Raw genomic sequence first — 16192 nt, forward strand, 5'->3', positions numbered from 1 at the left:
TGACACCATTGCATACACTAGCAAGCGTTTGCTGAAAGGACCCTGATATAGCTGTCTCTTGTAAGACTAGGCCAGGGCCTAGCAAACACATAAGTGGATGCTCACAGTCAGCTATTGGATGGATCACAGGGCTCCCAATGGAGGAGCTAGAGAAAATAACCAAGGAGCTAAAGAGATCTGCAACCCTATAGGTGCAACAATTATGAAGTAACCATCTCTTGTATTCTGTTAGTGATGCTCGCATCTATGGTTCCTGATTTCTTTCCTAGGGTTCTTATCTCCAGCGTTATTTCCCTTTGAGTTTTCTTCATTGTTTCTACTTCCATTTTTATATCTTGGATGGTTTTGTTCAATTCCATCACCTGTTTGATTGTGTTTTCCTGTAATTCTTAAAGAGAATTCTGTGTTTCTTCTTTAAGGTCTTCTACCTGTTTAGCAGTGTTTTCCTGTAATTCCTTGAGAGATTTTTGTGCTTCCTCTTTAAGGGCTTCTACCTGTTTCACCGTGGTCTCCTGTATTTCTTTAACTGAGTTATTAATGCCCTTCTTAAAATACTCTCCCAGCATCATGAGATATGATTTTAGATCCAAATCTTGCTTTTCAGGTGTGTTGGGGTATCCAGGACTTGCTATGGTGGGCGTACTGGGTTCTGATGTTGCTCAGTGGTCTTGGTTTCTGTTAGTAAGATTCTTTGGTTTGCCTTTTGCCATCTGGTAACCTCTGGTGTTAGATGTTCTAGCTGTCTCTGGCTGGAGCTTGTTCCTCCTGTGATTCTTTAGTCTCTGTCAGCACTCCTGGGAGACCAACTCTCTCCTGTGTCACAGTGGTCAGAGCCCTCTCTGTAGGCAAGCTCTCCTCTTGCAGGGGAGGATGCACAGAGGTCTGGAGCTCAGATCCACCTCCTGCTTCCTGGGTTCAGAGTCCTCTCTGGAGACCGACTCTCCTCTGGCAGGGAAAGTGTCCAGGGGTCTGGGTGTCAGCTCTGTTTCCTGGCAATGATCTCAAGGTCCCAGCTGTGCTAGGGTGCCTGCAGTGTGGAGAGTCCTCTAGGGACCTTGGGGGCCTTTAGCTGATATCATGCAAAAGATGCTGCAGGGGTGGCACCAACCAGAAAGAACCCCAGCCGCTGGTCAGGCAGGTCCTTTGTCCCGGTTCCTACTAGCACAAGACCCTCTGAGTATTTTAGAACTGATGTTGCATTTCACTAACCAGTGCTCTCAAGGTCCCAGCTGTGCTAGGGTGCCTGGAGAGTCCTCTGGGCACTGTGCGGCCCTCAGCTGAGATTGCGCAGAAGATGGTGTGGGATTGAGATTTTTAAAAATTTACAATATATTACCGCCCAATGTTGGGCAAAAACTCACTTTAAAAAACTAATTTCAGCTTCCCAAATAAAAAAACTCAAGCTTCTCAGTAAATTGGTTTCTTTCTAAAGTCAGTTTTTCTCCAAACCTTGTGGTTTTCCCCCAAAACCATGTGGACTTCCAGACAAAGACTAAAATACATGCTAATTTGGCACCCGTAATTCCGGTGTGTATAGTGTAAGCTAAGACATAGCTGTGCCCCACAAACCGAAAAGAAACAACACACTAAGTGGAAATCTCAAAGTTCAGACTGGGGTCTTCCCAAATGCTGCCCTATGCTGTCTTGGAGATGCAGCTTTAATGAGCAGATGTTAAACACCCCTGCTGAGCAATGAAGCAAAGTCCTTTTGCTCAGAGAGCGAAAAGCAAGGCTGCATGCCTCCGGCAATCAAAAAAATTATAAAAAGTTAAATAAATTAAGATGTCCACGCTACCTTAGGCATCTGGTTTCCTTCAACGTGGCCTCCACGGGAAAACTGGGACTGCTTGGCCTAGCACATGACATATACATGATGGCTTGAGAATAGGGTTATACAGTAAATAGAATGAAATTTAAATACAGTTAAATATAAAAAGGATATTAACTTACTTTATATAAAGAGAAAGGGGATATAAGTATATTTATCCACAGAAATATTAATCTCCAAATAAGGGAGAAATAAATGAAAATATAAATGTTTTTAGGATACATGGATAAATGGATCAATCCAGGCCTTTGATCTCAATGTTTAGGACAAAAAGGCAAGGATAGATAGGTTTCTTGTGAGTCTGAGGCCCGCCTAATGTACAGAACATTTCCAAGTTAGTTCAGGCTACACAGAGAAACCCTATGTCAATAAATAATAATAATTATTTTAAATTATTTTAATTATCAGTATAAAGATGGGTATAAACTTCAGTGGTTATAATGAAATTACAAATCCTCTATGAGAGAGGACAAAATAGAGCAAACCTAAATTAAAAAGAGGTTGTTAAATTAAATAAATCTATACTTTTGATGATTTTGTGTTGCTGGACCAAGGAAATGCTATTTTTAGAGAGAGGCTCTGTATTTGTGTTAACAGGAAATTTAGAATGGCCTTGGACTTCTTCCAAAGTAGTAAGGATCAAATTTGATAGAGGAAGGCCCCCTAAAGATCTTGGCTGCAGCAGAAAAAGAAATCAAAAAGACCAAACAAGTCAGGTAACATGATTTGCTGATCCCTCTACATAGGAATAGTCCTGAAACTGGCGGGGCCAGAAAAGTGTCTCTAGCCCAAACTTAAACTATGCATAGCCAAGGGATCTTGTCAGCTACAGAGTCCTCTAACTTCATCATGGCATCCTTTCATATAGCATGCATACAAATGTACACTGTAGCTTGAGTATATGATCACACTAACTCATAAAGAAAGACAGTTGTAGTTCACAACTTAAACAAGAAATACAAATTCATTCTTTACATTCCATACAAATATCTTTATAGAACTAAATATTGGTTTTAAGGTTTATATATTACAGAATGAAACACCAGGAGGGCAGCCCTGACAAGATTCACCCTCAGGGATGCTGAGATGACCACTGTTCCAGCTCCTTGCCTGATTCTGTTTCAACTGATGCTCTTTCCAGAGACTTGCTTCAAGAACAACTTCAGGAAAGTCTGCTAAATCCCTGCTGACCAGGGTCCATCCAGCCTTTCAGACTGTCAGGACCTCAGTTAAACCCTGATCTTTAGCAACACATAAAGACTGGACCACAAATCATGCCAGCTAGCTTTATTTTGACTTAACTATTTTTTTTCAATTACCTTTTTGGCCCCAAATAGGAATTCTTTATCCCAATTCAGCAGAAAGCAATTATTAAAAATATAAACAAACAAACAAAAAATATCATCTTAATCCCTTAAGTTGGAACGTACAGTTTTTGTTATTTTATAAATTATAGATATGTTGTCATTTTAGGGGATAATTTATAAAATAATTATGATCTTGGACAGAAAAGAAACAAATTCGGAAGTTTAGAATCAGGGATTTCTATCTTTTCTTTCCTCTTCTCTATCCTTCTTTCTTGGGCAAAGGGAAGAGGGTTGAAAGGAAAAAATGGGGAGATATAGTAATATTATCAGGAATGAGACAAATATGGTTGGGTTATTAAATCTAATCTTAAACAAAAGCATTTATAGCAATAATCTTACGTTGATAGAGATCTTTATATTTTGTTACATTGATACAGAATTTTATATATTGATACAGGTTTAAGGTTTTCATTGGTACAAATCTTTGTATATTGATACAAAATTTAAGATTAATTATCTTACTCTTAGATAGGCATTGTCTCTATGCAACACATTTAAAAATACAAGTTGAATTCCAGTTCTTTTAACAAACTATTTAGGATAACTAAGTAATGCAAGTTAATAGACAGTCACACTCATGATCATATTAGATACTAATTTAGTAAATTGCAATAACATATTTTCAAATTTATACAAATAGTAAATAACTAAAAATAAGTAATGTTTAACAATTCACATATGCTATATATAGATAGATAGACTTCACAAGCATCAGAGATCCACAGAATATGGCATTTAAAATCATTTCATTATTAAAGGATCTTTTGACTATTAGATTTCCTTCTGGAAGTACTCCATTCCACTTTAAAGAAGAAAATGAGCATCAATAACATCTATGTGGAGTTGCTATAATTGTGGAAAGCTAGCCACTGGGTAAGAAATGCTCTAACTTTATAGGCAGACAGAAAGCTGTCCACAAAGGACAAACAGACACAAAGTAGTTGATTGCTAGGCTCTGATAATACAGGGTAAGTTGTCCTTCATAATTCCTGCTTCACTTAAGGTCTGTCTGGGCCAGAAGGCTGAAGGTAGATGCTCCAACATGATAAGCAATTTGGGGACTGTCCAGGTGATAATCTATCTCTGTCATTTCTATAATTTCTTGAAGATGTGTCCCTATACTTCCGACATAGTCAAATAATATTTATTCCTTCTCAATCTCTGATGGAGTTGAAGATGAGTTAGTTATAGTCTCACAATTTAACTTAAGTTGTTTAGGATTTAAGAAGATATTCTAAGTCTTAAAAGATGTTTTTAGAATACTAATACATGTTAAAATAATAACTAATTTATATACAAAATTCTAACTCACCAAAATAGATGATAAAATACTTTATCTAAATTGCCAAATATAATGAATTAGACATTATAAATGTATACATTATACTTTTCATAATTGTTATAATTGCACTCAATTTATATCTGAGAGAAAAGGAGGCTTTTATTGAACTAAAAAGGAGAACTGTTGAGGTTTGGGCCTTTTGCTCTGCATGTAATGCTAAGTGCAGGTCCTTAAGACCTGATTGCCCCAAAGAGAGTCTGCATCCAAGTGATGTTACATGACCTTGCCCCCAAGCTTATTTCTGATTAGTAAATAAAGATGCCAGCTGCCAATAGCTGGGCAGAAGAGACATAGGTGGGGTTTAGGGTTCTCAGCTTGGGATTAGAGGAAAACCATGAGGGGTAGAAGAAGGTAGAGAGAGGAGAAAGCCACCATGAGTTAGGACAGTCATAAAATAATGGCCATGTGAGTTGGCTAATTGGAGTTAAGAGTAGTCTAGACAAAACAAGGCAAATTATACAATGGAATTATTGACTGCAAAATAGACATAATAACATAGAGGATAGATATCTGCCCAGGTCATATGATGATTAAGGCTTATTGTAAATATAAAGGTTGTATGTGTCTTTTTTCTGGAAATTAAGTTATTAAAGGAAGAATAAAAATCCCAGATGGAGATAAAAAAAATTTACAACAGGGGGGGCTTGTATATAACACTCCCTCAATTTTAAGCCTGACTTTAAAAGTTTACTAGTGTCTTTCTACTGTTGTGTCACTTGACTGAAAAGCACAGACTACTTCTGTTAAGCAGGAAGGTCATTACAGTGTTTTGGGTGGCTTACTGACTTTAACTGTCCAGCATTAAAGTGTAAATGCTTATTGAGTGGAGAACTTGAGTGTGCTTGCTGAGGTCAACTGCCAGTTATTTTGCAATTACATGGCTGTTAAGAAAGACAACACATTGTACTGTCTCATGTTCCAGCATTGATACAGAGCAAAGCTGATGATTGGTGTGACTCTAGGAGCAGCATAATTGGTAGTTAAGGGCACAGTGTCACAAGAGGGAGCAGTGTCCATTCAAGCCTTGCTTTTACAAATGCCAGCTGATTGCTACTGAGCTGTGTCTCTCTGTGCCCAGGTCTCTTTCTGTTATATGGGAATGATAAGGGTGCATGTTCAATGGTTAACTGGAACACTCTGGCATACAAAGAGTTGAGTAAATGCAGACACATTGTACCTGGCAAGCTTTTAAAATCTCATCAGCTCTATGTTTTGTATATTCTGCTGGAATTTTTTAGGTATGTATAGATAATTATCTTATCTATAAATAACTTAGTAGTTCACTTACTTTGCTGCTAACCAGTTTGCTCCCCTGCTGCCAAAATGTTGCAATGTTATTAAATATTATCAATAATACTGAGGATTCTTTTCTTATGCTATTTTAAGGAAAATATACCAAGTTCAAATATGAATATATTGTTTTGTACAAATTTCTAGATGAAAGCTCCTAGTTTGTAGGATTTGCATTAGTTTTCCATTACGCATCTGTAAGTAGAAGCTGAGCATGATAAGCTGTCTGAGGGCCACATAGCTATTGTCATGTAGTTATTTCTGTGGATTTATATTACTAGGTCTTTCTAATGGCAGACCTCATGAATTCCTGGAGAGATTCTCTCTGCCCACTCTTACCACTGCTGGAACTGGTTAACTGGTATATCATTTATAATTTCTCACCACTTGATCACCTAAATTTATTCATTTCTCTCATGTTCTCCTTATCTGGATATGGAGTCAAGATTGTGTGGATGTCTGTAAAATTGTCATAAGAATCTAGGTTCCAGGCCTCATGACTCCAATTCCAGCACCTGGGAGGCTGAGGTCTGTGGGCTACTGCAAGTAAGGCCAGCTTGGAATACATAGCAAGTTCTAGGACAGTCACAGGCTGTAGAGCGAGACCCTGTCTCAAATGACCTATTCAAATAAGACAAGGTCTTTGTTGTGTTTTTAGAAAATACTATTGCTTGATTCATTCCATAAGCCAGCTGGTGATGTGGTATTTAGCAAGGGAAAACTTTGAAGGTATTATAATTGCAACTTTTTTTTTTATCACATTGCTCAGATTGTTATTTCCTTATTAATGGGTTTTGCCAAACTCCTTTCTCTCCCACCACTAGCCTCGCCTGCCCTAGTGTTTAACTCTGCAAGCATAGACCAGTCTGGGCTACTCAATGGTCTTAGAGCCCTGTACCATTTTCCTGTGTTTGGTAAATGTATGCCTTCTGTGTTCTCCCAGGTCTTGTGAGTAGCACATATGCTTTAGAATCATAAAAAGCAAAAACTATGGATAATTCACTTTTAGGCATTTTGTTTGTAAGTTTCATTGGCTTATTTTTATATCATTCTCAGAACCTTGTCTCTTTTCAGTGAGTTACTAAGTAGCTCATTTCTAACTCTGGCTGTCTGAGGTTAGCTTACATACTTCTGAACATGCATTGCTCACTGATTAATTGAAAAGTCAGTATTTCATTAAACACACATTAATGTTGCTGATAAAGTATGATTTTAGAGTTGTTATTAAAAACTCATTATTGAGTTCGATGCTTTATAAATACTCAGTTGATCTATTTTACCTAAAAGATTATTTAACATTATCATGTTTTCACATGTGTAGTCTTTTAAACTATTTATTATTAATGTATTTATAATTGCATTATGCTAAGACTGCCCATCTATAGGTACTTTAGTTTTTGTTGAGGTGCCTATTAATTTTTCATCACAAACATTTTATCTTTTAAAAAATAAGTACTTTAGTTTTGCATGTGCTTGTATATGAATCCAGGGGTTCTGAGGGGTCAGAGAATATTCAGTCTCTGGAGCTGGAGTTGTTGCAGGTTGTGAGCCACCTTGTGTGGGTTCTGAGAGCTAAACTTGTATCCTTTACAAGAGCAACAAACATTTTTAACCCCTAAGCTATCTCTCCAGCCACAAATCTATCTTTTAAGAGATCCTGAATGGAGTAGGAAATGCTTGAGGGAATGAAGTACTTCTCCTGAAAGTGTGAGAACCTGTATTCAACAACCCTTTAAGGGTAGGTACAGTTGCTCTGTCTGTAATCCAGTGTTCCTGTGGCAAGATAGGGGCTGGAGGTGTGGCATCCTTGGAAGTTCTGAGTCAGCTAACCGGAGTATGTGCTGTAGCAAATAACAAAGAGACCCTGTTACAAATGAGAGAGAAGGCAAGGATCTCCACCAGAGGCTGTCCTCTGGCTTTCCATAGTATGCCTTGACATATGTGCTCCCATACTCACACACGGGAGTGCTGACAGGCACACACATAGGAAGTAATCAAATGTCCAGTATGTGCCAAGACAAAGGCACTATAATTAGAAATTTCAAATCCCCCAAATGGTTCCTATTTTAACCTCAGCTTCATCATTTTGCAGGAAGCAGACATTGAACATTTCAATTGGATAAATGACTTACATTTTTTTCTACACCATTCCAATAGCTGTTTGATTTCTGTTAAGTTGGGTAGTTGGGTGTCTTCATGTTAATTAAGCCCACTGCTTCTTGATTCATTCTTTCAATTTTACATCTGTCTCTAGTGATTTCTAAGTCATGTGATTTGATCATCATCACAGTTATTGCCCAGTCCCTGTTTACATCCTGTGACATAAGTTCTTCCCTCTCTTTATACATATATGCTCATTCTGTGTACCTGTGCACATGTGAATACAGGGCACCAGTTGGTAAATATATACATGGAGGCCAGAGTCAGCTTGGAGTTTCTTTCTCTACCTTCTTTCTCAGTCTTTCTCTACCTTATTTTTTGCGAAAGACAATCTCACTAGATACAGAACTTTCTACCTTTTCCTAGGCTAGCTGGCAAGTGACATCTGCTTGTCTAGGCCTCCCAGGTTGGAGTTACACACATACAATTTACCCACTGAACCATCTTCCTAGCCCCAAATCATTAATTGTTTTTTTTTTTCAGTTAATGTACCTGTTGTGGCGTGCTAGAATTTTCTTCTATAGTGGGTATGTTCAAAATTTCTTCTTCCAGCAGGGGCATTCCTGTGTCTGTTAGTCCACCTCCAGGTCTTCCTTTGAAGGATTTCTGACCTGGTTGGCCAGACTTTTTCTTGGTCAGCACTTCTGGGTCTTTCTTAGGTGAGGGGTGAGATAAGAGAACTTGCTTGCTAGCTAAAAAGGAGAAATAATATGTTAGAATATTTGATATGATTGAATAAATAAATAGGTTACATATATACATATAGAATATAGTATGCTTAAAAGGACATGATTATTTTAAGAAGATAAAATAAAAATACATTAGATTATCAACAATTATGAAATTTCATGTGGGGCTGGAGAGCTAGCTCATCAGTTAAGAGCACACACTGCTTAAGAAGAGGATCCTAGTTCAGTTCCCAGCACCCACGTGATGCCTTAAACCACCATGGCCCCAGCATCAAAAGATCCAACTCCTCCTCCTTCGTAGGACCAGGCTTCCTCATGGCGCCCATTCAGACATGCAGGAAAACAGTCATATATGTACACATAAATGAATCCTAAAGAATACAAGCAGGATTGTGTGTAAGAAAAGAATAGTCCAATCGATTGGTTTTTAGGAGCCTACTTAGGTATAGAATTACAATGTCGTCAGTCATTGGAGTTGGCCCCAGTGTTTGTCAAGTGTCGATTTGTGATTTTTTTGATTTTAACCATTTTAAATGGCAGCAACACAAGCATCTGTTTTTGAATGGAGGCCAAATTCCAGACAGGTACTTACACTGGGAGCTCAGGGCTTTTTCATTTCCAAGGAAGTAGAAGGCGGGGATGACAGCTTGCCCTTTGCCCACGGTGCTGGTGATAACCTCCTCACTTTCCAGCACCTGCAGCTTGATGAAGGTGTCGGGTTTGGATGTGCGGACCTGGATTGTAATAGACTGTGCCACCGTCACTTTAATGGAGTACCTGTTGTGAGAAAGGTTCATCTCGATGAGCAAATACACTGCTCTGTGTCCTTTAAGTCAGCATAGAAACTGTGGTGTCTGTTCTCATTTGATTGTCTGAAAGTAATACAGCTTCGTAAGGCCCATGGACATGCGCCTTAGTGTCCCTGCAGACTTCAACAGAGCCCGATACCGTACAGCTGAGAAAAACAGCAGCATAGGTTTCTGTCATTAGAAAATCCCAAGTAATCTCCTGTGGCTTACTTGGGATTTTCTAATGACAGAAACCTATATATGCCCCAATATAGGGGAATGCCAGGGCCAAAAGAATGGGAATGGGTGGGTAGGGAAGTGGGGGGCGGTATGGGGGACTTTTGGGATAGCATTGGAAATGTAATTGAGGAAAATATGTAATAAAAAATATTAAAAATTAAAAAAAGAAAATCCCAAGTAGTAAATATCTTTTTGTTTAAGTATGATGAGAAGATGTTTATGAAGCAGTGTAGATCTAAAAGATACCTTCCCTGACAGTCAGGTGACCATCATGTACCACTGCTTGTGCTTTTTAATGTGTGTGATAGAGTAGGAGAGAGGAGAGAGAAGGAGGGAGAGGGAGAGAGAGAGAGAGAGAGAGAGAGAGAGACAGAGAGAGAGAGAGAGAGAGAGAGAGAGAAAGAGCAAGATAGTGAGAGAGAGCCAGAGATATGNTCTAAAAGATACCTTCCCTGACAGTCAGGTGACCATCATGTACCACTGCTTGTGCTTTTTAATGTGTGTGATAGAGTAGGAGAGAGGAGAGAGAAAGACAGAGAGAGACAAAGAGAGAGAGAGAGAGAGACAGAGACAGAGAGAGACAGAGAGAGAGAGAGAGAACAAGAGCAAGATAGTGAGAGAGAGCCAGAGATATGGGGTGGGGAGAGAACATGAAAGCACATATGGGTTCTCTTTCCAGCTTTCCATGAATTCTTGGGATGGAACTTAGGTTGTCACAATTGAGTATTTCCTGGCAAGTTCTTTATCCTCCAAGCCATCTTTCTAGTCCCTTTAAAACAACAATGAAAAAAATTGTTGTGGCTTTCTCTAGTAACTCTTCACAAGTGCCCAGGATGTTCAATTTCTCCAAGTGAATGAAAATAAAACAAAGGCAAATCAGGCAAGTCCATCACATTGAACTCCAGAGTGACCTGCCTTCCCCTCCTGGCCCCTCTGTGTTTGCTTTGGTGACCAACTCATCTCCCACACCTCCCACTCACTTGCTCAGCACAAACCCAGAGCCTTGGTTTGCACTGCTCAGGAGTCCAAGCAGTGTTTGCCATATGGAAACTTCTGGTTTTATCTGATGACCTCTTGGAAGGGTCTAGCAGGGGTGAAAGGATTATTGGTGCCTTGTCTTTAGAAACCTGTCATCCCTGAGTAAAGCAATTTCATGCTGTCCCTTCTCTTCAGGTCTGCTTTCTCATGCCCCTCTGTCATTGATATCCCATGCTTATCAGGGAAACGGTGCTCTGTTCTCATTCATAGACTGAAAAAAAAAATGGAATCCAGGTTCCTAAATGGAAGCTTCAAGCTGAGCTCTCTCTTCAAAGGGTAGCATGATTGTTACTGATATTTTCTACTGACCACTTTACAATTAGCTTCTGCCCTGTGTTCTTGCCCAAAGTAAATGATGGCATCCAGACATTTCCCCAAGGTACGCTCAACCAGCCTAGGCTGTCAAGTTTAGCTCAGCGTCTTAAAACGTTTTCTTTCCAGATTCATATGTCTCTTTATGATTGGTTTAAATTGTATGTCTTCTTCCTACAAAAGCCATGTTGGTGCCCTCACAAGGTCATCTTATGTAGAGATAATTTATTACAGGAAAAACCTAAAGGATGAGGCCAAATCAATATGGCTGGTGGCCTCAGAATAATAGGGTGGAATTTAGAAGCAGCCACACAATAAACCACTGTGTAAAGATGAAAACAGAGATCTGAATGATGTCCCAATAAGCAAGAGAACACCAGCAAGCATAAAATGCTGAGAGGAAGTAAAATAGAGCCTTTCCAGAATGCTCTGGAGACTCCTACCCTGGTGACAATTTAACTTCAGGGTGAACTTCCAGAGTGTGAGATGAGACATTTTTTTCAGCCACCCAGTGTTGTGTCAAGACCTTGACAGGGAAACTATAGCAGCCCCATTGACTGAAGTTCATATTGCCAGGGTTACCATCTGAGCTGTCTTACACTGTCTGTCCCTCTACCATTTGAATATCCGTTTCATTCAGATCAACATCTGGCAGCCATCTCAATTAATCTGTTAATAATCTATACTTTGAATAATTGAATAGAATTCCATAATAATATGATGATAGTTTTTCTTTAGGAATTACATTGATATTTTTTCAAATTCATGTATTATAGACATATTTTTGACACAAGTCTGAGAGTGTCAGTTTTCTTAAAAACTCTTTAAAGTGTTCTGTTGCTGCTAAGATAAAAGCCTCTATTTCCTGTATTAGGAGGCCACAGTGAGAAGCAAATAAATCACTATTTTTTAGTTGTTACTTTCCTTTTTTCTAATTTTTTTTCTACAGAAAATGTTGAAAATATGTTGCAGGAAGACAAATTGAGAGGCAAATCCACAACGTGCATGCCTGCCCCGAAGTGGGCTTCCCTCAGAGTGTTCTTTATGCCTTCTCCCAGGTATAAAATACGTTCGTGTAGAAAACCAAATGTGTGCTTAAGGTTGTACTATATACTATATTTCTGTTTAAGAATTACATTTTAAGGAGGAAAATTTCTGCATTAAAATTATTATAGGAAAAAATCAGGCAAAGCATATCGTTTGTCAAATTTTATCAGAAAAACTTAGTTTTTCCTTATGAAGAGCAACTCATCAATGTACTATGCCTTTAAAACATATCTCTTCCATACAATAAAGCCCTAAAAATAGGGTGGTTTTTTTCTAGGTATCATAGACCATTCCTGTCATGACTTTAGCTACATCAATGATTGCATAGTCACATCAATAAAATGGACAGTCATAAAATAGCTAAAAACAACTTGATTTTATTAATAAATGATTATTACATAATGCTATATGAAATGTGAGAGCCACAAAGCTCCCATTTTTATGATTTTAGAAGTAGTAAACTATGACCAGAAAGAAACGGTATAAGAGACAATAACAAAACTGAAACCTAAGGATAGTTATTGGTTTTCTGATTACAAATGATATCTACACATCTAATGTGTTTTCTAAATTTGAGTGGAAGAACATTTTCTATGAAAAAGAGAAGATATTTACTGCAAGCCAATTATACATTGGGCACTCTGCTAGTTTCTATGTTGAAAAAAACATATGCCTTCAATTCACATTAATTTCCCAAAAGGTTGATGCACAGATAATCAACTAAAATGTATACAACACATAAAATGTATACCATAGGAATGACACCAGGATCAACTACATATATTTGCAGATTTCAATGCAAAAGGTTTACAATCCGAAAATTATCATTAGTGTTTTTTCAAGGTAGCAAAATAAGGATAGAATATCACAAAATAATATACGAGGAAACAAGATCTATACAACTAACATGTCTGGGGGAAGGGAGACTTTTGTTCTATTAAGAGACAGTCCTGGTTATGACGTGGTGGCTGGGAAAGGCCATTAGACTCTGCAGCTCGAGATTTTACCCTACAGTCAATTTACAAACGTTTTATAGAACATGTGTAAATATGTATGTTAGAAAAGTATTATCCTTGATAAAGGATAAACATATATATTAAGGTGGGGTGACAGTGCAATTTTTTAAAAGGAATATAATGGACTCCTAGTTTCCAAAATCAATAATATCATGTAAGAAACATAATGAACACCTTAGAGTAGTGCAGGAGCATTGGGAAGAGATGGGAGGACACAAAAGGAGTGGTCTATTGATTGGAATTACAACCCACAGAAACAACTAATGAAGCAAAGTAGACTCAGTACTGGGAATTCAGGAGTGGTAGATAGGGGAGCATAAACAGAAAGTTGAGATGACAAAGGAGGATTGTCCCACCAGAGGGAAACCACAGATAAGGCAGAGCAAGGAGAGGGTCAAGAACCTAGAAGTGAATCTGGAAGAATTTCTGTGAAAGTCAGGCAAAAGGAAACCTAAGAAATGAGATCAGCATTATATAGGCTTGCTCAAGTATCCACTTAGCCATGTTATTGCTAAACTTGTTATTTCCATAAAATGACAGAGCTTAAAACTTAATGAATTCAGAATTATGAACTCATTTTAATAGAAATATTACTATTTTTAAAGAACACCTTTATCCATCTATCACATACTCGTACCTGAACAGGATCTTCCTGTCGTTAGGAATGTAGTAGTCTCTGATTTCCTTTATGGAGAAGGTGTTGCATGGTGAGTCACGGGAGAGAAACGGGAGCGGGTTATAAGAGCCGATGAGCCTCAGTTTCCATCGTGCTCCTGATACGAATGTGTCACCAGTATACGCTTCAGCCACAAATGTGTATCCCTTCTAAAAGAGAGGGCAGACACACACATAGGAGCCATATTGCCACTAGTCTCTCAAATATGTGGTTCACACATTGAAATAAATGTTACTATATTGATATATCCAGAGGACAGAGCCCAGAATCTCCTAAGGATTATCAAGCCATTCCATTTAACATTCTTCTTAGAAATAATCATTTTCGGGCTGAGGGTGTATCCAAGTGATAGAATGCTTGCTTAGCTTGTGTGAATTCCTGGGTCAGATCCCCAGTGCACGAAACAAACAAGTAAACCCTGAGAAATCTCACAGGTCAGTGTTCTAAATTATACTGTTTGATCTTCCAGGAATTATGACAGCAGTAGAGGAAACATCTGTTTGAATTGAAGAAGTATATATATTTGCAAGCCTAGGTCTAATTAGGGTCCTTACCAACCTTCAAAGAGTGCCTTGAGAAAATGCAAAGGCACAAAAAGACTCCTAACAAGCTAAGTTTATGAGGAAGTTTACCAGTTTGTATGGAAGAAGAACTTCATTAGATCACATAGCTAATGCACAGGTAAATTATGACAAAGCTGTTAAAGTCCACATGGAGCAGGATGACTCTGGATGAGGTCTCTCATCAAGACCAGCAGATATTCGAGTTGGGTAGCACCCAGGGATATATTTTATGTGTCTTTGCATTAGTTTCATCCTCTATGTGGGTGAAGATGTTCACCTGTCTCTGGTGAATGTCCCTGGGATATCAAGATGGTTCATCAGTGCTGGAACAAATTATTTAATGGTTAAGAGATTAACAGAGTGGGTGGGTAGGGGAACAGGGCTGGAAGAGGGTATAGGGGATTTTTGGGATAGCATTTGAAATGTAAATGAAGAAAATATCTAATAAAAATTTAAAAAAAGAGAGATTAACAGATAGAAATGCCATGCAGGAAAATGATAAGGCCTTCAACTTTCAGTAGTGTATTCTAAGATGTGTTTTGTGTAATATTGATCCAATATATTTTGTAAAAATGGGTTTCTATGATATAGTATTTTTGAGAAAAATTACATCTTTTTTTTTTCTCTGGTGATATTCAATATATGTTAGCTTATGAAAAATCCTGAGAAATCTTGAAAAAAAAAACCTAATTTATCCTGTATTTTTTCTTAACTTCAGAAAACCATATTTTTAATAGAAAAAACACATCTAAACCACACAAACTTTACAGTGATATTTTGGAAACTGATGATTTTCAGTAAGCTACAGACATGTCATAATACTCTTCAGATAGCAGTGTGTTAAAGCAGTCAGAGACTATAGAACAAAGACTGAAGAAATAATTTTCTTTTCATCAGCTCTGTTCTGAGGTGACATTCAGCTCTGGGTGCAAGCACGTTTAAAGACTGAGGGTCTTCAGGATTCTGACGAGATGAAAAGCCATGCACAAAAAGCACAGAGGGAAGCTGGCTCTCCAGTCACACATCTCTACCTGCTTTTCCACAACCTTCTCATTTCTTTCCCTAAATTTAAATTGACACAGAGGGTAGAGACCCAAGTGGTGCCATCTGAATTTGCAACACAAATTCAAAATTAGCAAAATAATAGATGAGTGGAGATGGAATGTGCTTCTGCATTTTGACTCAACTTGCATCCTTGAAGGAAATCTGTGTGATTTAAACTTAGTTTAAGCTAACTAGTGAAAACAACAAAACCTTCAACCTCCCCCCACCCCCAACACACACATACTCATGCAGGCACACACTGAGCCCAAAAACTTTAGACAAATTTAGATTCTTGTTCTGTTCAATTAAATACTCTTTAAATGTCTTTACACAAATAAAGAGTCATATTATATTAGTATAACACATTTCATGAAGGAAAGATTATTGCCAGATTTTGATGGCATATATGACTTTGCGGGACTTGTCCTTTACACCAAATGGTTGTCAATCTGTGGGCCTCTATCCCTTTGGGAGCCCAATGACCCTTTCACACAGGTCACCTAAGACAATTGGAAAACAGAGGTTTTCTTTACATCACCATTCATAACAGTTGCAAAATTATAGTTATGAAGTAGCAACAAACAACCCAAGAAGGTTAACTACACCCAAGAAAACACAGGAAATAATTCCACACTAGCAAAATCAAAAGAAGGGAAACTCTGTCTCTCTGTCTCTCTCTCTGTCTCTCTGTCTCTCTCTCTGTCTCTCTCTCTGTCTCTCTCTCTGTCTCTCTCTCTGTCTCTCTCTGTCTCTCTCTCTCTCTCTCTCTCTCTCTCTCTCTCTCTCTCTCTC

The 16192-nt window shown here is 38.2% G+C and overlaps 1 protein-coding gene across 4 annotated transcripts in view; it reads right to left on the reverse strand.

The window, feature by feature from the left end:
- The window catches only part of Adgb (androglobin), a 129321-nt gene that overhangs the window by 27138 nt on the left and 85991 nt on the right, over positions 1-16192 (reverse strand). For all 4 annotated transcript variants that reach the window (XM_021175285.1, XM_021175286.1, XM_021175284.1 and 1 more), the window contains 4 exons: positions 13755-13942; positions 9269-9453; positions 8480-8679; positions 1796-1852 (listed from right to left, as the gene is read on the reverse strand). In XM_021175285.1, the coding sequence (XP_021030944.1) occupies positions 1796-1852; positions 8480-8679; positions 9269-9453; positions 13755-13942 (630 nt within the window). The remainder of the gene's footprint in view (positions 1-1795; positions 1853-8479; positions 8680-9268; positions 9454-13754; positions 13943-16192) is intronic.

Source organism: Mus caroli, chromosome 10 (assembly GCF_900094665.2).
Source record: "Mus caroli chromosome 10, CAROLI_EIJ_v1.1, whole genome shotgun sequence".
Taxonomy (NCBI): Eukaryota; Metazoa; Chordata; class Mammalia; order Rodentia; family Muridae; genus Mus; species Mus caroli.